The sequence below is a fragment of the Chaetodon auriga genome, chromosome 12 (assembly GCF_051107435.1).
Source record: "Chaetodon auriga isolate fChaAug3 chromosome 12, fChaAug3.hap1, whole genome shotgun sequence".
In the NCBI taxonomy this organism is placed as follows: domain Eukaryota; kingdom Metazoa; phylum Chordata; class Actinopteri; order Chaetodontiformes; family Chaetodontidae; genus Chaetodon; species Chaetodon auriga.
In genome coordinates, this window is record NC_135085.1 from 3,623,932 (window position 1) to 3,649,270 (window position 25,339).

Here is a 25,339-nt window from a genome sequence, read left to right on the forward strand (position 1 = left end):
TTATCGTAAATAACACAGAATCCGTTGCTGTCCTGGTGGCCACGTTCAAATGAAGCTGCCTTTTAATTATCTTGATATTTTTCTCACGGCAGTGGTTAAATCAAATTAATTCTAAAGCAGTGATTCAGCAGATCCCACACTTTCCACTCATAAGGACCCTGCCCACGTAGTCTGTTTTACACGTACTGTTAAATATGCAAAGCCTGGGCATGCTTGACAGATGAAAGAAACCAAATTAAACTTATTCATCTTTACCTTCACAACCCCCAGTCCTAGCCTTTGCAGCAGGCACTAATACACAGGACTGGAGCTTTTCATGCTGCTGGATTTTAGAAATGAATCACAGTGTCCTCATAGACTGTGTGTTTACTGATGCACAATCACAATTGTTTTTTTTAGAAATTCTTTTGTTCCTCTTGCTGACACAACCTAAGAAAAGTCTGCAAGCTCCAACAAAGAAGTAATGATATTTTGTCAGCTGGATACGAGATGAGGACAATATCTATGATTCCTTGAAGGAAGCAAAGGCAGCGCATGTAGAGCTGCTCGAGCTTTGTTCTTGTTAGAAACAACAGCCATGCGACATTGTCACCGCTGACGTTAAGAAACAGATTCAACCAACATTTTCTGCACTTCTGAAAAAACTATCATCATTTGTCATCAGATGGAATCTGCCATTTGCTTTATATGACATTTTTTATTAATGTTAGATTTCCTCTGTAACAGCATGTGCTGCTCTTTTCATCCTTCATCATACAGTCACAGGCCCTGATACAGAAAAGAGACGTGGTCTAGCATTCCATAAATCCTGCACAGCTTCTCAGCTAAATTAAACTATATGTTCAATCAAATATTCCCTTGGTGGATTGTATCTAAATGTGCCGTTCTGCGTTGTGTCAAGCCCGTTGCACGGTATTAAAACTGTTACGTGTTTTGCCTGAATCTCAAGCCCTGCCTGCCTATCTGTAAAACTATGTAATAGAAATTCAGTCTGAATTTCAGGCCACACTGATTCCATATTTAACATCTTTCTCACAATAATACAAACACTTTTTTATCAATAATTAATACTGTATAACCCTTTAACGTTGTAACATCTTTCAGTTCGTCAGGTCTGACCCGCACTACCAGCCCGGCAGCAGACAAAGTCTTTTCCAAGATTTCCGTTCCAACAGGAGCATTCCTCTGAAACTCCCTCCTGTGTCTCTCTCTGTCTCTGCAGCCTTTGGATTATGAGAAGAAGCCGTCTTACACGGTGGAGATCCAGGTCCAGAACACCCAGGTGGACCCTCGCTTCATGTCCGCAGGCTCCAAAGACATGGCCACGGTCCGGATTGCCGTGGAGGACGTGGATGAGCCGCCGCTGTTTGACAAAGCCAGCTATCTGATGGAGGTGAAGGAAGACGCTGCGGTGGGTGTGGCCGTGGGCTCAGTCAGCGCCATGGACCCTGATGGAGCTCGCAGCATGGTCAAGTAAGGACCAGCCTCAGTCGAATTTCGTTTTTTCATCTTAGTTATAGGTTATAAACAAATATGGCAAGAAAACTAACCAATGACAGAAAACCCTGGAATGCTAAAGGTGACATCAGTACACTACTGTTAGACTTTAGATTTTCAAGAGGCACTTTTGGATTTCAAAAGTAGCTCCAGTCTCACCGGACTTAATTAAATTAATCTTCTACATTCCCTTGATCTCAGATTTACTTTGTTTTTATCACATTATGAGATATTTGCTGATTTCCCCATGTCCAAATGAACAAAGGTTTATCAAACTGTGGAAAATGTGGCTTCTGTCAGCTCTACTTTCTGCTGAGGTTTTTCTGGTAGATCGTCACAGCCTATTTATTCTTTAAATTACCACCAAATCACTGTCCTTTTTTGCAAGAATAGAGAAATGAGATGAAGTATGTGACAGCAGAGTAACCAAATGGGACATGTTAAATTTATTGTCCAATTTTGGAAAGAAAATCAGGGCTCAGTAAGTCACAGCTGTGTTATCAGCTCTTTTCTTCACCTAATCTGAGTCCTAAGTGTAGAAACTCCCTGCCAGTGACCTACTGACATCAGGATTTTGAAAAATCTGGACAAACAAGGTGAATCCAGGGGTGTGAGTTTGTGGGGTTGTGGCATTCCTGTGTTGTACCTCACTTTGCGATCCTGATGAGTCTTGCGTTTTTCAGTAAACTGTGTATTTGCAGCTTTAAAATCCAACAGAAAACAAATGCATTGTTTTCCAGATGGAGAATTTTTTTAGCCTTTAGCCAATCGAAGCAGTAACGTCATGCTCTATCACAGGCAGATGGTCACACTGACTAACAGCCTGAAACCCAATACAATAGCCACAGATTTGAACCGAAACAACCTGCAGGAGCTTTCTAATTAACGTCTCCTTCATATCTACAAATGAGGACACATCTTGTCCTGCACCTTAGCTTGTTAAACGAGCTCACAAACAAACATGGAAACGTGGAAAAGTGCCCAGCTAACATCATTTTGGAGGCTATATAGCTAAGCCACATTAAACAGCTTAAAAGCGCACCAGTGAATGTCGGCGTGGGGCAGTTTAGATGCTAATATAGTCCTTATTCTTCCATACCACTGCTAACAAAATGCAGTTTGTACTAAAGACGTGACAGGACAGGGTACGTTATTTATGTTCAGCTGTCTTCTGTCAGACTGTTTATGCTGACTTAATAACTGTTAGTCTGTTGCTTGTAGCTGTTACTTTAAATCTATCATCATAGATTTGAATCAATAGCTACATGTTACATCACTCGACCACAGAGAGTTAACAATTTATTTATCCATTTTTTCAGGTGTTTTTCAGTCAATTTCTTGCACTTTTCACCCTTATGAACAACATTTGGTATTCGATAAAAGCTCCTCGTGGTTTCTCGGTTTGATCGATCTGAGCAACCGTAAAACGACGCAAAACATAGACATTTGGAGTGTGTGTTATAATGCTTCCTGGGCAGAAAATCACTTCCTGCACTCCATGTGCAGTTCACGCCACAACAAAAGAGTGACGTTTGTTCAATTAGTTTAAAAAAAATAAATAACAAAACATTTACAAACAACTTTATAGCAATCATTTCTCATATAAATCTGCAGCATAGAGCTGTTAAATTTGAAAGTTTGCTCTCTTCCTCTTTGGCTGTTTTAGAAATCTCAGCAAAACTACATTGAAGTTGGGTGAAGTTTGACTTCAAATGGACCTTGAATCTCTAAAGACTTGTGAGTTCTGATAAGAGTCTGAAAAGAAACAGAGGAGAAATATGAAGTAGGTTAAAAGATAGGCAGTGTAGTGATCACTGCTGAGATTAGAAACCAAGCTGTCTGTGGACTATACTGTGTGAGCGCAGCCGCAAGCTGCAGCGAGACATTATTCATTGTTCATTATTGATGATTGGCATTAGGCTAGTTTGAGCTCAGTTGCTCTTCTGCTAGTAGCTGTACATGTCTCAAACAGTATCAATACATCCTGTGAATTTTCTGATGTTTACAAAATAAAATGCCTAAAGCCCTGTGAAATTAGCTCTGTTGCAGCAGGTATTGATCAGGAGGCACAAGACTGTTCAGATAAGATGAAACTTTCCTGAACTCGGAGGACAATTTGGCTCCCTGCCAAACAAAAAAAGGAAGTAGGATACAGTAAAGGATTTGACATGAATTCTAGAAAATGGTGCACTGGAAAACCAGGACTCTGGGATAAGTTAAAAGGAATCATCAACGTATGGCTGCACGGATGGATGACAGCAGTGTGTTAAAGCGGCAGGAGATGGACTGTGGCAGGCAGGACAGAGCACAGCTGGACGCTGGAGCTGAGCCCTTTTTCTCCACATTTAAAGCAGGCAAACTGATGATGAGCATATTCCAATTAAAACAAGCATGGAACCATGGAGTGCTCTTTAAATGATGTGTCATGAGAGGGCGCACACACACACACACACACACACACACACACACACACACACACACACACAATTCCAATTATTCCTGTTTGTGCCTTTGGTTTTGTGACTGTCATCTATTCACATTGTGCCAGCGAACTATTATTTTACTGTTGAATGCTTTCTAATTATGATCAAGCCTGGATGTGCTCAGGCAGTGTTTTCTTTTAGATTCATATATCTCTTTATGGAAAACAGTAATTAAGTTTGAATGGTACATAATTAACAGCTGATAGCAGTTTGATGTTGTGTTTTGGAGTGGATAGTGAAACCAGCCTTGATGCAGACGCCGAAGATGTTCATGTACAGAACAACATGCAGTTCCCGGTCACAGAGCAGTTCGCCTCTGCTTTGACAGGGAGAGGAAAAAGACAGAAGCAAAGGCATCTCACTTCTGTTATCTATGGAGTGCTGTGAAGCTGTGAATAGCTGCATTCAGCAACTAGTTCAAAAATAGAGAATGTTCTGTGAGCAGTCCACAGACAGTGGGAAGAGATTTCCAAGTATCTGTGATGTTTTGAACAGGCTACAGTAAGCTTGAATAGGAGGAGAGGACAGAACGCCGCAGCTCCCAGCGCAGCACAATTATGTCTTTCCAGAATATCAAGGTTGGCTGTTGTACACGGTCTGTTTCTTCATCCAGCCTCACATCTCCTTTCTCAAGTTTGTAAATCATTTTCCGGTTTCAGGATTCACTTCAGAGCTTTAAGAAGCGTATAGTTTAGGAGCATTCAGGCTGGAGGAGGATCCGACATTGGCCTCACATTATTTGAATTTCACTGTGTTTTTGCAGTCGGTATCTGTCCGCTGCCAGCAGCCAGTGTATCGGCTGATGTTGGCTGTAGGCAGCGACGTGCACACCGACCACGTGAGTGTCACAGTCCTAAACGAGCATTCAGACCAAACACAGCCCTGCATTAAAAACATATGAGGGAGTGAGTTGGTGTTTTTTTGTGTACCAGTTAGACCAGGAAGTCCAGTTTGAGGAATAAAGCCCTGAGTCTGCAGGTTTAGAACATAAGCTGCACAGCAGTTTAGAACACTCCCAGCTGACGCCACATTGTGTTGAGCTGGGCTCAGCTTTTTTTGCCCCACTTCTTTCCCTCCACTTTCTCTCCCTTTTCCTCTCCTTCCTTTTCCTCCTCAGGAGAAGCGCAGATTTTTCACTGAAGCTGATACACATGACTTCACCTCGGTTTGTGCAACCTAGAGCCATTCATGCAAAATTCACTTTGCGCCCAGTTGGAACACACCTTAAAGGGATCATTCAACGTTTGTGAAACACACTTACTTGCTGTCTTTATCAGACTGAGATGAAGAGATCAATATCAATCACACATTCAAAGCTGGAATCAGGGCATTGTTAGCCTAACTAGCATTAGGCTGAATGTTGGGGGAGACAGTGAACCAAAAGTAGAAAAAAACATGGATAAGGAAATATTACAGCATGTAATTCCCCCTAAAACCGCCAATGGTTGTTTCTGCATTACTGTTTATGAGATTCAAAACTTCAAAACGCGTGTGCCTATTTGTGAGGGCTCGGTAGGCGTATTTTTGCTCTTGGCCAGGCTTCTTGGCTGTGTGCTTCACACAAACATGAGAGATGACGAGATGTTGAATAAGCCATTTTAACAATTTGTTAAATTTTGATGCTCTAAATTGAGCTTGTTTTCAGTGCCAGGTTCTGGTTTTAGAAAAGACGTGTGTTAATGAAGAACTTAGTTTGTTTGACATGTTTTGTTACTTTTGCGAACACTAAAATGTGTTCACCTTCACAGGCCTCCTGTGATCACGTTTCTGTAATTAACATTGCTTAGTTTTGGATGACTTATTGCAAAAGCTTTTGTTTTATGTGGCTAGTGGCACATTTTCCACCACAAAGTCCTGTGGGAAGCAACAGAACAGCTGCATACTGTAGCTCAGGCCCATGGTAATAATCACTTTTGACTTGGCTCTATCACCGTCAACTCTCCTCCATCACAGAGAAATCAATTACTCTCCCTATTGTGGTGACTCCTTGGTGGGGCTGCACAGATACATGGCTTACTGTAGTTCATCCCACCCGCAACCTAATTTAGCCCTTTCTCACCTTCTTGCTTGTTACAGGTACTCTATCGACCGTCGCACCGACATGGACCGCCTGTTCAATGTCCATCCAGGAAATGGATCTGTGTTCCTGCTCAAAAGCCTGGACCGAGAGGAGACTGCCTGGCATAATATTTCAATCATAGCCACTGAGTTCCGTAAGTCCAGCAGGGCTGACACGAGAGATGATGTATTGATGTGGAGTAGAAATGTATGGGACCAGACAGAATGTGTAACAGTGTATCAGTCACAGTCACTTACCGTGGAGGGAGTTCAGTGAGTGTACTCCCCATAGAATCCAGGGCTGGCTGAGTGGGAAACAGTAAAGGGTCAGCTCACCACAAGTTACGAAACACACATTCTGTTTTTCCATGACATTTCAGCCATGTGGATAGTTTCAGTCCAGGATTTGAGATATTTTTGCTGGACATCCTGGGAATTTATAATGACATCTCAAAAGCTTAACAGCAACTTGAGTTTCAAGAAACAACGTCCCAATTACTGTGGATGATCCACACATATACACAAACAGCATGGCTGTAATTATTCTCTACTGGAGAAATAATTCCTGCTCAATGTGTCCACAATGTCAAGTTTCACGAGTGTCGCTTTTCAGTGATATGAGCAACACAAACTGAATTCCAGTCACCTCCATTGTACCAATTCCAAAGAGGGTATCTCAAAACCTCACACAATAAAATGTCAACAGCATCTCAAACCAGACTTCACAAGCAGTAATATTTTGGCCTCATTTATCCTTAATTATTAACTCATTTTTATTCATAACAGCAGGTGTGACATATCTATGGTTAAGTTACAAAATCAAATCATTGCACAGAGACTATGAGGCCAAAAAGAGAAACTCGTCTGTGGTGTTGACTTGCTAATGATTCATGCACAAAGTGAAGCAGACTGTCCACAGAAACACATGGAATGGATCCACCCCTTCACTGCGCTATCTGCTTTTTTATCAAAGGGAGCACAGGAAGAAATGAAAGCGCAGACACCTCTGAGACACTTTCATTTGATATGGAATCATTCTACTCATCATGCAGCTCCCTGAACGTCCTGATGAGAAACTGAACGCGCAGAGCATTGGGAGATGGCTAGAACAAGGCTACATGCACAACTGTCATTTAAGCTTCTTGCTTATCGTGTTCTCTCTGCAGCCATGTAAAGAAAAAGAAACATAAAGACGTCATTAACTGGCTGTGGCCTCAACGTGAGGCAGAGTGACTTCAGTGCAGTTAGATACTGTATCTGTGGATCTGTTGAAACTGTGTAGTTCTTGGTCATGTTGATTTTCTGGTAATCAGAGAGAAAACAATGAAGCCTATAATGAAGAAAAGATGAAAAAAGGGAATCCTCAAAATATTGTTTTGCTTAGTTTTTTATTGTAGAACTAATTTGTTTTCCACAAACAAGTTGACTGTAAGATTATTATTATTATTATTATTATTATTATTATTATTATTATTATTATTATTAGTTTATTTTTCTAATTTCAGGTGTGAAATGGAAGCCCGATTGGTTTCCTTAAACTGAGACATGCTGTGAAAATTACAGCACTCTATAAAAAGCCAACTACTTGGACAGAGATTCAACAAACATGACCTTGTTTTTGCGCTTCATCTTGAACTTATTTGGTTTTCTTTCACATACTCATATTTCATCTATTATGTTTATGCGTGAGCTCAGAGGTTAAAGACATGCCTTGTGACCAGGAGGGAAAACATGGCTCAGGAAAGTGTATGACTAACACTCCAACTTTCTGCTTCACCAGACACTGACATGGTGCCCTAAAGCCAAGGCAGCGTGCTGCTCAGTGGTAGCTATCAGTAGACTTGAGCTGAGGTTGGACCAGATAACTCACAGTATGAATATGTGGAGGAGTGTAAATGTGGAGCAGGGTGTTAAGTTTTACCCAGCATGAAGCTTTTTATGTGTTTCCCTCCAGATAATCCCCGTCAGAGCAGCCATGTTCCAGTCTTCATCCGCCTGCTGGACATCAACGACAACGCTCCCATCTTTGCCACCGCGTATGAAACCTTTGTCTGTGAGAGGACTAAGGCTGGTCAGGTACTACAGCTTCATCACTTTGTGCTCCTGGAAAGTGGAAATATTGTGCTGTTTAGCTTAGATAGACAGGCAGATGGAGCGATAAATGTATTTTTTGTCAGGTCACTATGTACTGACATACAGTACACTGTCCTTTTTACAGTTAAGCATCCAGATATAATCAAGATTCAGCAGCATCGGATTGGCTGTCCAACCAATCAGAGCCTAGGGTTGGGGGGGGTCAATAATATTTTATCTTCTAAACCCAGCCCCCGAATCGAGTCCATGTGTTGAATCCCTTACAATATGTAAGTAACTGAATAAAAGCTTCAGCTGGATGTGAATGCAACATTATGAATACAGTACACTCATGATCACAGAGTGCTGTCAGAGAGCCGTGCTTCTTCTGTCTCTAGCAAACGACCTCTTTGTTGGGTTTGCTGGAGAATGAGTGCAGACACTGGCTTGCAGTGAGCACAATAACCAAACAGCCAAGCTTTTGTCTTTTTTTATCAGGTTACTCATAGAATTAACATTATGACAGCTGGTGTAACCTGCTGTCTAATAGAATCTCTCCTCATGAATATTTTGTATATTTCTCTTTGCAAATATGAAAGGGTACGGAGAGATAAAAGATTCAATAGAAGTGCGTTCCTCTCATAGCTGAGCAAATCCAAGTATTTTAACTAGATCCAAAACTAGAGCCTCACTGCAAGCCCCAAGGCAAAAAACAGTAATGACAAGAAAGCAGTGCTATCATCATATCCCGTTTCAAACACAGGTTATTTCCTCGATAATCACAGCTGCCGAGGATATGTGGAGAAGCCACTAATTATTACTACACCTCAGCCAGCAGGGGATCTGTGTGCAGAGAAATGACAGACCGACCACAGTGGAACGAGAACAGGGCCGCGCTGTCAGGAAAAAATATAGGAGATTTGAAATTTACCGAATAATCCCATACAAGAAACACTAACATCGTCTTAAAGACACTAAGAATGAGCAGTGCCTCTAAAAACCCTTTCCTGCTGTGGCTGTAGGTATTTGACTGGTGTTGAAGGTATTGATCGAACACACTGCTTTGACAGGTTTTGTTTGAGAGTGTCCTGCTACAAAAAGTCAAGTCATGCCGTATCATGCTCGTAGTTCCCTATTGTGTGCTCTTGCTGCTGTTAAGACTCTAAGTAGTACTTGGGCTTGAGGAGCACGAGGAGAGACCTTGGAGCTGCATACATGTCTTGTCTCCTTTCAATTTAGAAGCCTAGGAGAGCAGTCTGAAAGGACGATCCTGCTTTATTCCACCTTGGGTCTTATTTTCATACTTCAGTTACCATCAGTTATGCTAACATTTCATTCACAGAGGGTCTGAGAACACAGCAACCGCGCTGAAAAGAAACACGAGCATCACACAGATAAACAGCTTGCAAGTAAACCCCCAGGTTAACCAAAGATGTTTGGAAGAGAAAACAACAGTATTACTTGAAGTGTCTGCTGTAAACATCCATCATGGTTTACAGACCCACCTCCTGCTCCAACTTTGACCTGCTGTGCTTACTGCAGTTGTGTGCACACACTTTTCCTGTCTAATGAAGGATCATTACCAGCCTTTCAGGTGCGCTTACGTTCAGTTTGACCTCTAAATAAAGTGGTTTAGATAATCTGGACAAACTGTTGGTCTGATGGTCTGCACCTGTGGCACTTTGTTGTCGCAGTGTGATGTCGCCATGTTTGCAGATCTCAGAAATATTCACATATAATGAAGTTGCAGGGCCAAGTCCCGGATTTTAGAAATACTGATGACATGAGTCCTCCAACACATCCATTACCACCTTTTGAAAGTTGTGACTCCCGACCAAAAAGCTTTCCAAATTTTTTTAATTACTTCAATATTTAAAAAAAAAAATACCCATCACATGTCAGCTGTTAAAAGGTAAACTACAGATTTCTACACATATAAACTCATCAAACCAGAGTGATCCTTCAGGTGATGGACAGTCCCTCAGAAATAAATAGGTTACTCACACAATTATACACAAACACAGTACGCACACAAATGCACACTTGGTGGTTAACTGCTGCTTGCTATCGATTCATAAATTGGCAGCTCTGCAGCATTATTTCAGTGTACAACGCTGAACTTGAAAGACCTCAACTACAGAGTTTGAACCAGCCTGCCCAGAGCAGGTGGTGCGGTAGTTATTGTGTAGTGATGTGCTTTTATGAATCACTTATGGGACATGCCAAGCGCAAGAGGCTAAAGTGAGTGGTAATCCCCTTTTATGAATAGAAACACAGCATTTGCATGGAATCAGCCCTTACTACCACATTGACCCTTGCACTGGGTTTGAGGAATATAGGCCAACGTGTCTCTTGTCTGTATTTGAAGGCTTTTTTCTGTCAAAAACATCAGTACAGAGCATCAGTACAATCTGAAAAATTGATTTTCTACTGCAGTAAACTGTTAGATGAGTCAGGAACACTTTGTTCTTCATGGGTTTGAGGGAATTTTAGGCTTTTTCAAATGAAGAACTCGCTTTTATTTCCTGCCTTTCTTGTGTTACACTGCCAGTGAACCAATGAAAGTATTGACATACAGTAGATCACTTTTCATTAATTCCTCTCTGGCTTCTAATTGACTGGCTTTCCTGTCCAATGCAACACAGCTCTGACTGTGTTAGATGTGTAATGTTGAATAGTTTATCAGTCCAAATTTGAATTTGAATGCTTTAAACAGTACTTAGTGTAATTGTACTCTGCTGTAATACCACTTGATATGATTCATCACGTACTGTATTTGATGCAACTAATGTGATTAAAGCACACAAGCTTATAGATGTGCACGTACTGAATACACACACACACACACACACACACACACACACACACACACACACACACTCACTCACTCCTGCTGCTGTGAAACTGGTTGGCTCTGCTCCTGGAGACCACTGGGTTTCTTCTTTTGTGGTGGCTGACGAGCTAATCTGTCATGGACGCTGACAGGAGCTAACACACATAGAATATTGTAAATAGGGTTACACACACACACACACACACACACACACACACACATCATGCATCTACATAATATTATACAACAATTAAAAGAAAAAACAAATCTGTGTGCAATCACACACACATAACAGGCTAAATATAGCACAACAAAACACAATGAGGTGGAACAACACTACACTGATGCCACACACACGCACAGCATCATCTTGACAGTATGGTGGCTTGCTGCCATTGGTCTCCTGACGTCCCTGTCATCCTGCCATCCTTTCATCCTTTAATTCCTCTGCCCTTTCATCTGTCCATCAATGTTAATCATCAGTATTTGTTCGCTGGATATCCTCTGCTGCTTCCCTCCCTACGGATTCATTGGATGTATGTGTGCATGTGCACGTGTGTTATTGGCACAAATCTTCGTTAAAGCCTTTAATCTCTCAGCTAGTGTCTCCCATTCAATTAAACAAGACTGTATTTATAAAGTAAAAAAAATATATACAGAGTCACCGTCTGAGATATGACAGGAACATACAGCTCCCCGGGGTTCAGCAACAGTCAGCAGAGTTCCTGCAGTGCATCGTGGATTTATTTCTATATTAAACCTGCATTAATTGAAAGAGGTGCAAAATGCTCCACACGGTTCACCAGCCAGTCGCCAGCTTTGTGTGTTTGTTGTTTGTTGCTGGGCAGGCAGTGAACACTGGGTTTTTAGAGCTTTTAATTGAAAATGGTGCTGCTGCTCAAAGCAAACCTGAGAGCAGAGTCTGTGGGCCAGAAAACCAGAACAGTTAGCTGAAAGACAATAAAATGCTCCATCGAGCTGAGTTAGGTGATGATTGTCTGTGGTCTTGGCACCAGGAGCGACCCCTTTCACATAACACACGGTCACTTTAACCATTACATATATACTAATAGTGATTAGCAGCTTTAACAACCAATACCCAGACCATTAGTCAGTCAGTGAAGCTAACGAGATGTAAAAAATGCAAAATTAATAACTGTATAAAGGTTATTTCTATTTCAGGTCTTGCACTTTATCACTTTTGCAGCTGCTTCATATAATGAGTTGCGTCTTTGGTGAAAGACGAAGAAAGTACGTTAAACATCTACTGTTAAATGTAAAAAAAAAAAAAGGTTATAACATGTCTAAATTTTGTAAGATATTAACTAAAATATTAAAATATCATATTGTTTTGGTATTGGTGCATTAACATTGATTCCCAGCCCTATTTTTGCCTTTTTTTAATCTCAAGATTCAAGCCCATATTCCACACTAAATTCATGGTTTCTGAATTTGAATCCGTGCCACACACTGGATCCCATTTTCATTAGAGAATCAGTTGTTTTTGGCTTAAAGTGGTTCTCAGTCAAATTCTATCTTTGGCATATGAAGCTCTCGCCCCCTGTAGATTTGAAAGCTAGCTGTAAAAAGTTTTTAGCATGCTTCTTCACAGAGAACAGCAGCTGTGCTCAGCTTGAATTCAGTCAGCTACAATGGATCCCAATGGTGACAAGATAACGCTGTGGCAAAAAGTATCAAAACACCCAAAGAAACTTCTCAAACCACTGCTGTAGCATAATCCACTTCTCCATTGTCAGTCCATACACTCAGAATGATTCAGCGCTCATTGTTTGCTCAAATAAAGCTAAACACAGTGCTTCCATGTCCTGCTGTCACACTCCTCAAAGCGCCACTGGAAGCAGGAGGGTTTGTCACATTCACAAAAAGAGAGAAATTCTGCAGGATGGCGAAGAAATTAGAGTGTCAAAAAGCAAATGGCTCTTACGTGGTTACAAGCTATTTCCAGCTGATGGCTATGTAAAACAGTAACATGTAAGAGGAATGATTAACAGCATTGTTATGGCTGCGTGTAAAGCAGCAGCACAGGAAAAAAAGGAAAGACACGTATATCCTGATATGCTGTACATAGAGTACATAGAAGTATCAATTATTGTTTCACTCCATTGGTTGTTGCTGCAGATAACAGTACAGTAAACCCAGCTGCAATGTTTAGTCTTTACTGTCCTGTTTCAGTAAATGTTTTGAGCTGTGTGGTTAACAGAGATATCGATGGTTTATTCAGCACAGACATCAGTGATCCCGATCATATCCAAGCTGTTCTGTTGGCAGCTATACCACACAGACAGTGAGGACAACAGTGTGTACTGTGACTGCATCGACTGCTCATAACTTACTTAACTCCATTGGGATGTTCATTTTAATGGATGTCTGTGTCTCTGACAGCGGATCCAAACAGTGAGCGCAGTTGATGCCGATGAGCCGTCAACGGGACACAAGTTTTTCTTCAGCCTGGCTCCTGAGGGGACCCACCGCAGCAACTTCACTGTCCGAGACAATGGAGGTAGGCAACACTTGACCATATAGATGAGAAGGAATTGGCATTAAAAAAAGAAAAGGAGCTTCTGTTCAAGGAACTAAAAGGTTCCTTCAGGCTGTTGTCTGTGTTTCCAGCACAGTCTGCAGACCTGTGAAGATCAGCCTGCTGACGTCAGAAAGAAACGACAGCTGGTTTTACACGTCATTCTTGTGTACGATTGTACAACAACTTTGTCATCGTCCCATCTGTCGCACACATTCTTCTGTAACTCCGTGATGTGTTGAAGCACAGTGTAGAAAAAACAAACTGGTTCACAGCTGAAATAAAATGCTATAAAGTACTGAACCAACCAGAAATGTCCAGTGACGCCCACATTTTAACATAATGTGCTTTTGGTAAGGACTCTTTGGGTGTAAAGTAATGTTCTGAACTTCATTAAATCAATGTAGACGCTAGAGTTCCTCCAAAGGTTTCTAGTCCCTGGGGAAAGTCCCTGCAGTGGAAATGTGGTTTTTCAGAATGGAATAGCAGTAGCAGTTGTTTTGCATTTCCCATTGATGGACAGAAGCAAGAAAATAAGTCACTGTAAAAAACAAAGGACTCGCTCCGTGTCAGCCATCCTTCACCCAACTAACGCATTAACTGCAGCAGTGTTTACAGTGGACCTGTCCATGGTGGATCATGGATGGATGAATGGATTGTTTACAGTACCTGCTATTACTGACATCATCATGCATGGCAGGCCACTTGTCAACTAAAGCCATTCTCTTTACACAAACTATTGTTATTACTGTGGCTGTGACAACATATGTTTTTTTTTCATATTGGTTGGTATTGATATAGTTAATCTCAATATAAATCAAGTTAATATTTCTGGTAAGATTCTGGTATAGTTTGACATTTTTGGTCAACTCGTTTGCTTTCTGGTCAAGAGTCAGATGAGAAGATTGATACCTAAATGACAGAATAGGTCAATAATTCCCAAAACGACATATGTGATCTTTGGAGAGCGACAGGTGCACCGGACCTTCATCATCACATGGTTAACATTGTGAAACTGTCTCGTTTAGTCAACTAAAGTGCTTGGTTAGGTTTAGGAAAAGATCATGATTTGGTTTAAAATAAGCACGTTTCTGTTATGTATGTTAAAATAGGTGAACACTGACTTTGGCTTTCCCGTGTGTGATGAGCAGCTGTCTCCTCGGTGGAAGCCCAGCGTTTGTTTGAACCATCCATCCACCCCACCTTCCTCCATATGTGGACTTTGTTGCTCTTTATACTACCTCGCCTGACTTCCCCTTTGCGCCCATCGTAATTACTACAGCCACTAGAAGTCAACTATTAATAATAAAAGTAAATCAGCTCTTAAGGGAGTTGAGACTTTCTTTATTCCTGACCGCCACAACGACCGGAAATCCAGGTTTTATCTGGTGATCATCCAGTATTCATAGAACCATAATCCATTCATAACTCTTGATTGGTGTAAATTGAGAAGAGACTTCAAATTTGATCTGACATTTGAAAGTGATTCTTGACTGTGGCTGTGACTCTGTAACATGATTGGCTGCTTGTGTGCAATCAGTGTCAAGCAATGTACCCTATTTTGATAGTGTAAAGCTTTAGATTTTATTCATTATAGCCATTTCTGTCATCCAGACCTGCTTGATTGTTCCTTTGCCCCAAGTTGTAAAACAGATTTGTCCTCATGCTTTGTCTCATCAGTGAGAACAAGTGACTTCTGCCTTGTTGGATACACATTTTTCTTTCCAACCTGGCAGTAAAGTGAATTTTATTCACAGCTCTGCTGTGTGACAAAGTGTCAGGCACACCGTGCACTGCGGGTGTGCCACAATGATAGTCTAACTGAACTTTCTCCTACTCAGATAACACAGCTGGCATCCTGACACGTCGAGCCAGCTACAGCCGCCTTCACCAGAGCGTCTACCTGGTTCCCGTGGTGATCACCGACGGCGACTACCCCATGCAGAGCAGCACCGGCACCCTCACTGTGAGGGTGTGCACCTGCGACCGTGAAGGCAACATGGAGCTGTGCAATGCAGAGGCTCTGAGCAGCTCTCCTGGTCTCAGCACTGGAGCTCTCATCGCCATCCTCCTGTGTGCCATCATACTGCTGAGTAAGTATGACAAAATACAGAATGTTTGTTTGTCTGTGTCACTTCGACCCATTTAAAATGATTAGTCTAAAATATGAGACAAAAAGGTGAGCAATAACTCATCGTTCAGATCATATTCTAAATTAAAATACATTCTATATCAGAGCTGAAATAATGAATCCATTAGTCGAATGACAGAGAAAATAGCAGGCGTCTATTTTGATAATTGCTTAGTTGTTAGTCATCCATTTTCAAGTAAAAATACTAAAAAATATTATATAAACTGAATGAAAGTAGACATTTGAAGACACCACCTTCTCTGATCTGGAAAGTTGCCATGGATATTTTCTCACTATTTCTTGATATTTCACTATACAGTTAATCAGTTAATTGGAAAAATAAGGTGGATCAGTGACATTGTGGCTGTTTTTCTTAATAAAGACAGTAAAAGCACTGATAGTGATGGGGCGTCTTGGATTGGTGCATCCTTATCTTCCTCAGCTGATGACGTTTTCTTAGTTGTCTCTATTTAAGTTATCTTTATCACCTCTTATGTATCTATGCCATTTTGATATTTTTGGAAAAATGAAAGAAAAATCTCCTTCTATGAGAGACAGAAAGTCAAAATAATGTATGCATACAGTCTGCCATTGTGTTTAAATGTTTTTATTGTGAGTCAGCCTCATATCAGTACCATATAACAATGTAATACAATATAGTGCTTCTTTTTTAAATAGCAATATTATGCAAAAAACAAAAAAATGAAAGAAAAAATGAAAGAAAATCTTAACACAAGCCTTAAAAACCAGCCATGGGGGAAATAAGTAAATAGAAATGTAAAAATAGAAAACACCCACGTCTCCCCAGCCATATTCCCTTCCCTCCCTCCTTAGGAATACTGAAGTCCTCTGCTGTGTTGTGGTAACTACAAGCAGTGTTTCTATTCAGTCCCATAAATCAGGCACACAAGAGTAACTTTTTCTGCTCAGGAACCATCTAAGTCCTGCTCCCTCTCCACACAAACAGTGCTCCTCACTGTCATGTACGCAGTGCTACAAAACACACTTCATGTCACAGTGCCCATCAATTTTTCAATAAGAAGAACACAGCGACAAGGACAAAAGAGCTGCTTTGAAAATATTTTAAGGAACAATGCACATGACTAAAGACATTGGAATTCTAAAGAAAAAGAACTGTGAAAATGTGAATGAAGATAATGTCAAGAAAACGTAAAACATCTATATTTTGCTGTTAAAATTGAAATAGGAACTCTGGTGAAAGAAATGAGATGAAATGTGTGTGCACACAACATGTAGCATGTATGATCACACCTCTCTCAGTGCGGTACAGTGGTTCCATTTGTACAGCATCGTAAACACAAGCAGACGTCGTGTTCTTCTCATTTGCTATAATGGAAAAGAATGTTGGTTCAGAGCTCGTCAGAATCAAACCTCGTATGGAAATGAATGCATCTCATCTGCCACCACATCCCCACTTATCCTCTTATTCATGCAGTGGTCACAGTCCAGCGGGCTGCTGGGAAATGAATACATATTTATGCTTCTAAAAGTGCAGTCATTGCAGACTTAGTGGACACACTCCAGGGACACTGGAAGTCAGAGCTGGAGCCGGTGAGAAAAATCAGTCTATATAATGACGTCAAACTAAATGCTGCATGACATTCATGGTTCATGCAATAATTTGAATGGCCAGGATCATTTATAACAGCATGTTCCGCTAATTTTAGAACAACTTACAGACAGCATACTGGAACACCATGTGTCTCGGCAGCCACAGTAACTGCACAGTTAAGAACACTGTCACAAAACGCCAGGAGAGGATGAGGGAGTGAGGCAGTGAGTGTGAGTGACCAAGGTGTGGCCCGTGGCCCCTTCATCATACAGCAGTATATAATAACGCAGGGCAGTGAGGATACAGCCATTTCTTACAGGAGACCAGCAAGACTCTTTTTGTCACAGTTGGCAGAGACTCCGGTCTGCAGCAGAGTTCACACACACACATACATACAGTACAGGTCCATTAGGCTAGAGAGTCAAAGGTGTCTCTATTTCTGTCCACATTCACAAGCTCCCTCTCCCTAAAGTCTGTCCATAGAAGGTTACATAATGTTTCAAAATTCTTACAATCATCAGTCCCATTCCCACTCCCATACAACACCCATGCTCATTCTCAGGACAGGCCGACACTGTGCTGTCCTGTATGCAGCTGCATTAACATGCATCTTTAGTGAGGACAGCCGAGACACATTGCTGTTCACACCTGTGTCTGTCATGCACCACAAAAGTGTCCAGCTGACCACTTGTGTTTGTTACTGCCTATGTGACTTTGGCTAGAAGGTCAAAGGGCCTGCACACAGTTATTAAGTGTTCACAAGTTTGGCTCACACAGGCTAACAGCTAGCTAAGAAAACAAAACTGTGTCAACAACTCATATACGTGTACCAGCTAATTAAATTGTTGAGTGGCAGGACAAAGTGTCAGCCTCACAACATGCCAGGTGGAAACAGGGTCTGTGTTCCTGCTCCTATTTTGTCATGCTGTTGTTTATATGAGTATACATTTAAATCTTTGCCATTTTGTTATCATCATATTTCTATGTCGTTATTATTATTGTTTATTTTTATCTTATTCTTAGCTCATTATTCAGGTCTCACTTGTAAAATGAGATCTTGATCTCAATGCGACTTCCTGATTAAATAAAGTATTATATTAACTGAATAATCTGCAAAACTCCAACTAGAGCAGCCTCTAGATACCTAATCTGTTCTACTGTATAATCAAGAGCAACAATCAACCACACATCGTATTTTACAGCATCAGTGTACAGCTGCAGTATTTACAGTTAAGACACGTACTCTAGCTGTATGTGAGTTCAGGGCTAGACCGTACTGCAATGAACACTTAGAGTACTTGAGTGCAGAAAAGTGACAGCAACCAGCCATCAACATGCATTCACACACACACACACACACACACACACAGTTTCCATACAGAGTAATAACTCTTTCCTCACCTGGTTGAGGAAATACTCTGGCTATAGACATTGTTGTGCAAATGACTAAATCTGTTTACTTTAATCAGACAAATGTCATAATCAGAAGGAGCACTCAGTTCAGCACAGATTTGTGCTCAGTGATTCAATTTATTTTCTGAAACTCACAGTGCAGCTCAGTACGTTCTTACAACAGCGACAAGCTAAACTAAATCAGTGCTTTGGAACAATGAAAACAGCACATGGTGACAAATACAGGAGATACAGCTTCATCACCACAGCGCACTTCATACATGTGGTGCGAGATCGTACAATACGGTAGAGTATCACATGGTACATCCCAGTATGACACAGCAACAAGACGATACAACATGCTACCAGAAAACATGGTACAATGGAAAGTAGCATGGCACCATACCACAGGTACATTTAACACACTACAGTACCACTGCATACAACACAATATAACATGACAAGAACACTAAGATGCAACACCTTTGGATAGTACCATACTACATGTATGGGATGATACTATGAGACATGGTACAGGGTGATACAGTATGATATGATGTGACCATCATGACAGTTCACCATGATGGGATACGTCACAGTACGATACAGCACAAGGCCACAGGATACTATGCAATATGACGCAGTTATACAGCCCCAAAAGGAAGTTTAAATGTCAGGAAATAGATGTGGATATAATAGCCCACAGTTCGAACATGAAGTGGGGGTGAGCTGCAGTGCAGACTCACAAAATGTGTGATAACACATGTAGATGTAACTGATGCAAAGTAAATATACTTAAACATGCATTTGTATGAGAAAGAAGAGCAAACGGTGACGCTCTCTCTCGTTCTCAGTCGTGATACTTAGAGGAATCTCATTGTGTCAAATTATATTTAACATGGTGATCAAAACACAGCCCTGAGCTGTGTTTTGTAGTACTGATAAGCATATGAATGTATTCATCATCACCTCAACCATCACGTTACTGTTTTTTCTTGTTCTTCTCTGCCTCTGTTCATCTTCCACACGCTGTACAGTAACTGCCTACTTTATCTATACAAATCATCCTCGTTCTGTATTTCTGCATCTACCTCTATATTTACCTTAGCTGATTCTCTCACTGTCTCATTCACGTCACGGCTCACGCTCTCCTGCCTCTTTGCAGACATTTCATGCTGTGATTTGCGATGCCACTGTGTATGCATTATCGGTTATTTCAGTTCCCTGACCTTAACTCCGCCTTTGCTCTTTCTTGTTTCCACTGTGCTCTTACTTGATTTAAATTCAAACTGGCCTGCATGAGCTTAGCCAATCAAATGTTCTGCATGATTACTTGTGGCTGAGCCCTCTCTGAAATCAAAGGCTGTCCTTTCTGTCTGTCTGTGCCCAGGCTGTGCAGCACTCATGTTTTTACACTCATTTTGAGATAAAACGCATCTACTCCGAGTTCCATGTGTTGTTCTGAATCAAGATGAGCTGTGGTGCACATCTTCACACGCACTCTTTCACTTGTTCATCTTTGCATTGTACAATATTGTTAATACTGTGCTTTTATTACTAGTTGGAGATTAAAAGATCACTTAGATTTATTGCAAAATGAAATGAAGCTGGTGAACGAGCTCACGCAGGCAGCTCACGTGGCATGCGAACGCTCTGTATCCATTGATGTACCTATGTGCTGCCAGTGTTCTGCTCTTTCTTTTGCTGCCATGTCTGCTGCCACGCTGCTCCCCTGAATGTTATCCTGTCGCGTGCTGTCGTATTTCAAAAGCCCCATCTCCAAACCATCATCCACCTGTAGGCTCTAAATCTGTGTTCCCTTCAGGGGGAAGTTCTTATCGCACCCCCCACTCCCTGATGTGCTAAGCTTGGTGTTACCTTGTGCAGAACGATGAGGTCAGAGCCAAGACATTAAATATCAATACTGTACATATTTTGCATTCACTTGATCAATCCGATGTGAGAGAGCTGATTGGCTCTCATTTCATAGTTTTTGCCATTAGGAGTCCCATTCATTCCAGTTCCATACAGACTCTCACCATGAAAATGAGACCAGGCCGGATATCCACCCACTGTGACACAAAGGCTCCATAGGTGTCCCATGGCACAACATAGGGAAGAAGAAAAGGTTCAGCTTCATGTTAATATCCCCTGATGCACAGCAGATTGCGCCAATTGTCATGTATCTCAGAACATGGAAGCACATAGTTTTTATTCCGGTAAAACTACTTGAAATGAAGGAAAAGCAGATTGTTGTCCCAGTTCTGTACAGAAAGACTTTAATAAGCTATTGGGGCTTGAATAATGTGGGAACCTGTAGCTTTAGAGAAGAACTGTGCAGTTGTGTTCTGGTATCATGGCAACATGAGAGAGTAAATGTCCAGTCAAAGTACCTGCAAGCTTGAGGTTTGTGAGAGGCAAGAGGGAGCCTGCCACACAGTCCACGAGGGCCAATGAGGCGTTACCAAAGGTGTGCATCATTTTTTGGTGCAACTTGGTTTTACATCTAAATAAAGTGGTTAAGATAATCAGGCTAAGCTATTAGCTTCTTGGCCTGACCTAATTGTAGCGACGTCACTGCAGCCATTAACTTACAGCGTTGTCACAGCCAATAAAAACAAAGCTACCAACAGGACGACTGAAATAAACGGACCTTTTCCTTTGATTTATTATCTGTGTCCTCATTGGCTGTATGTTCCAGTCACTGCTGTTCACTGTCTGATCTCATATCTTTCGGTTGTGGTTTCTTGCAGTGATCGTGGTCCTCTTCACAGCGTTGAAACGCCAAAGAAAGCAGGAACCTCTCATCATCTCTAAGGAGGATGTCCGGGACAATGTGGTGAGCTACAATGACGAGGGCGGAGGTGAGGAGGACACCCAGGCTTTTGACATTGGAGCACTGAGACACCCGGATGCTGCCGCCGCCTTGGAGGAGTCTACCAAACAGAGGCGTGACATCATCCCCACTGACACCCTGCTGTACCCACCTCATCGTCGACCTGCACCCACCACCTCTGGCCTCATCATGCCGCCAGTCAGCATGGCGTCACGGGATAACGGGGACGTACGCGAGTTCATCAATCAGAGAGTGCTGGAGAACGACTGTAACCCGACAGCACCGCCGTATGACTCACTGGCCACCTACGCCTATGAGGGCGCGGGCTCAGTGGCCGAGTCACTGAGCTCACTGGGCTCAGCATCGTCTGAGGCTGAGCAGGACTACCACTACCTGAGTGACTGGGGGCCCAGGTTCAGGAAACTGGCTGACCTGTACGGGGCTGAGGACAGTGACTTCTCCTAACAAAGACACCACAGACACACACACACAAGCTCACTTTCATGTCTAAGACAGGTTCAGGAGAGATTTTGACCAATGCAGGGCCAGAGACAGCGACGTCTAACTCCCAAAAAAAACTCAATCTGAGAGACGCTGCTGATGAGCTTTAAGAAAATGTGAGAACTTTTCAAAATACAGACAACACACACTCCACATGACGAAACAACAGATGTGCTGGCAGATGTTAATTCCATTTAATGGGATACGTAAGCACGCCACCTGATCCGTCACCTGCCTTCGCTGCACACGGATCCAAAAATGCTTACCAAGTCATTTTCAAGAAGTCCTAAGTATCTGATTTTGGGAATGGCAACTAATGGCTGTAGAAATGTAAATTAACCAGCGCAACAGTAGAGCCCAACAATCTTCAGTTCCGCCAGTGTGAACCTCCTCAAAGACTCATTTCAGGCCTGAACGGAGTTTTGAATCTAAATTGGACTCTATTTTGTATTAAGAATTGGACTTTTAATACTTTCAGGCTTTGCTTTAATCTCTCCTTGGTTACCAAATAACCATTTTGCAAAGTGTGTCTTGTGGCTTTAAACTGAATGGAGGAAAGCGTTGGGAACCAGGTCGGTCAACAAAACACCACTTACCTCTGCAGATATGAAGTGAAGAGTGTGGGGAAGAAGACTTTTCTTTTTTGTTCGTTTCTTTTCTTTTTTTTTCTTTTTTTTTGACTAAGTGCCCTTCTGCTGCCCTTCGAGCTGAACTGCGGATGCCTGTAGGTTGGCTGAGACTGGAGGGGGCTAATGATTCTAACATGATTGCTTTTTGTCTTTTTTGCTGTCTTGTACAAATAGACCATTCCAGAGGAACTGTTCTGAAGGATCCTCACTTGAAAATCGCCTTCTTCGGGACACAGAGTAAAAAGAGGACAACTCATATGATGAAATGCACTGATTTCTTTATGTTTATGCAGGTTTTTAGATTCTTTTGGTTGATTTTTTTTGTGCTACACACAAAAAGAAGCTATATGTTCATGGAATCATTTCTAGATTTTTAGCTCTTGATTAAGTGTATATTGTGTCAGAAATGTGGTTGAACTGAAGTATACTGAGTTCTATGAATCTTTACTTTTACTGGAGTCTTTTTTTCTATAACAAAATACAATTTCAGATATCATACAGTTGTTGAACAAGTATTTTCATTGAGAATATGCTTCATATTTACATGAGGGACATGGGGAAATCTTGTTTTCACAGTAGAGCTGTCACTTTTTATTCAAAAATTCAGACTACTGTTTGAGTGTGAATGAACTTACCAGGCTCAAAAGTGTCAATATTTGAGTTAATCAAGCCATTTCTAAGGCAAAGATTGTGGTTTTGTTCAAATATTAAAGCTGGCCTAATCAATATTTTTATAATACCAATGCATCAAATGACTACATGTAATGTGAATGAGACGATTGTAGAAGTCAACCTCATTGTTGAGGTTGAAGGATCTGTTTTTATCACCCAACAACAGACAGACACAGTTAGCAACTAGCTGGTGAGCACAGCAGAGTGTTTAAAGCACCTAAAGAGCCAGAGTAGGTGGAAATCAACCAGGAGCTGAAAGGAGAGTGAATATTAGACTTCCATCCATCAGGTGGAGACCAACAAGACCTAAATGGATGCTAGTGTTGCTCCCTATGTGCTGGACGTAAGGAGATGTTTGCTAACACGTTAGCCATAACAACAATTATATAATTGGAAATTCAGCTTATTTGCTTTCTTGCCAAGAACTTGATGTGAAGATTGATCACCGCTGACATGTCTTTAAGGCAAATATGAAGCTACCACGAGAAGCTGCTTCACTTAGTTTAGGAAAACAGCTGGCTCTGTCCAAAGTAAACAGAATTCAGCTACCGGCTCCTCTAATGCTCAGTAATGAACACAGTATATCTTCTTTTATCAATACAAAAACCAAAGGGTAAAAACAACAAGCTGTATTTCTCCTTTTTCTTGGTTCAGTGCATTAACTTAATGTGGGGTCTCTTTTCGTTGGGTGGCAATGTCATGTTGACACCAAAAAATAGAGAAATAAAGCAGGTTTTATTCAGAGCTGCAGATAGGCATGACACCAACTATATGAGAGGTAATGTGTGGAGTCAACTCTGGAAATGGGAAGATGTGGATAAACATGAGGCTGTTTGATAAGCTGCCTTTACCAAACAAATCCAAGTTACCTGTTTGACACTCAGATGACACCTCGCGTCAGCTCTACAACCTAACACTGGTTTAGGATGTGGCTCTGTGGGTTGAGTTCAAATTGATTTGAGCAAGTTGTTTGTTAGGGCACGTTCGTTCCAACCTGAACTTTTGAAAAAGAGACAGCCCTACTTCACAAGCAGCATTGCAGCTTGAATGTCTTTCAGTGACTGGTAACCTCATTTTCAGCTTCACATTATTTCCTGCTCGTACCTGTTCTCTCTTATGTACACATAGTTTGAGGATATGATCCAAATGTTTTTGCCCAAAGGTATTCTGGCACAGTTCACCCTCTGCTTTGTCTGAGACAAGAAAAAAAACAACAGCTTTACTTATTTACTGCTTTATTTACTTTTATTCAGCCCACCCTTGTGTCTCATTCAGAGACATGAGCCTTTGTTGTTAAATGTTGTAATTAACCGACACTGGAAGGCAGCATTTTCATCATTTGCTTTGATGTCACAGTAGTTACTGAAGCAAAGGTCAACATAACAACAGTCAACCTCAGTGCTATGTTAAAAATAACATTTGTTTCCAAGTAATGGATTAAACTATGAAGTCAAAATCATTTACTGATTCAGACATTTTGTTATTCTGATTTGATATCGGGAATTTGTATTGTGTGTTTTGGCAGTTCCAGTAAAAGCAGCAGTTTGTTCCAGTTGTGTTTTGTGACCGTGGTCTGCTCTGAAGGCTTAAAACAAAAATGTCCACATATTTTTCTTTATATTGTAATTCATTCTTTTTGTACCAAATATTTATAGGACATTATGACAGTATTCTTGGAGGGGAAAAAAGTCAAACGACCGTTCAGCTTCACTGTTTTTTAATGTAATTTTGGAGGTGTGAAACTCGCTGTGGGCAGTCTAACGTCCGTATATGATGTACTATCAAGTTGTTTAATTTTCTCAAAATAAACTTTTACAGTGAAAGTGTTGTTCTTTTGTTTTCTTTAACTGCATTGTTACATCTCTTCTGCTAAGGTCAGGCATTAAAAGTGCTCCAGTTATTTCTTCCTGCTCTAACAGCAGAAACTGCACCTTTTTACAACTTCAGAGTGACTAACATGTAACATTCAATTAATCTGTAAATATGAGGATTCACTGGATTCCTCTAGAAAATTTGGTATCCTTCCACAGATTACCACCTGGGCAGCTGTCTGGAGCTCCCACTCTCAAAAGGCCACTGGCTTCAGGTTCAACATGTTCATCGGCTGCAACAGGGGCCCGCA

At 41.3% G+C, this 25,339-nt stretch overlaps 1 protein-coding gene across 1 annotated transcript in view; it reads left to right on the forward strand.

Moving 5' to 3' along the window:
* The window catches only part of LOC143329365 (cadherin-6-like), an 81,368-nt gene extending 56,328 nt beyond the window's left edge, over window positions 1–25,040 (forward strand). The window contains exons 7-12 of the mRNA XM_076745215.1: window positions 1,223–1,473; window positions 6,057–6,193; window positions 7,993–8,114; window positions 13,348–13,465; window positions 15,325–15,576; window positions 21,333–25,040. Coding sequence (XP_076601330.1) covers window positions 1,223–1,473; window positions 6,057–6,193; window positions 7,993–8,114; window positions 13,348–13,465; window positions 15,325–15,576; window positions 21,333–21,880 — 1,428 coding nt within the window. The 3' untranslated portion in view covers window positions 21,881–25,040. The remainder of the gene's footprint in view (window positions 1–1,222; window positions 1,474–6,056; window positions 6,194–7,992; window positions 8,115–13,347; window positions 13,466–15,324; window positions 15,577–21,332) is intronic.
* The last annotated feature ends 299 nt before the right edge of the window (window positions 25,041–25,339 follow it).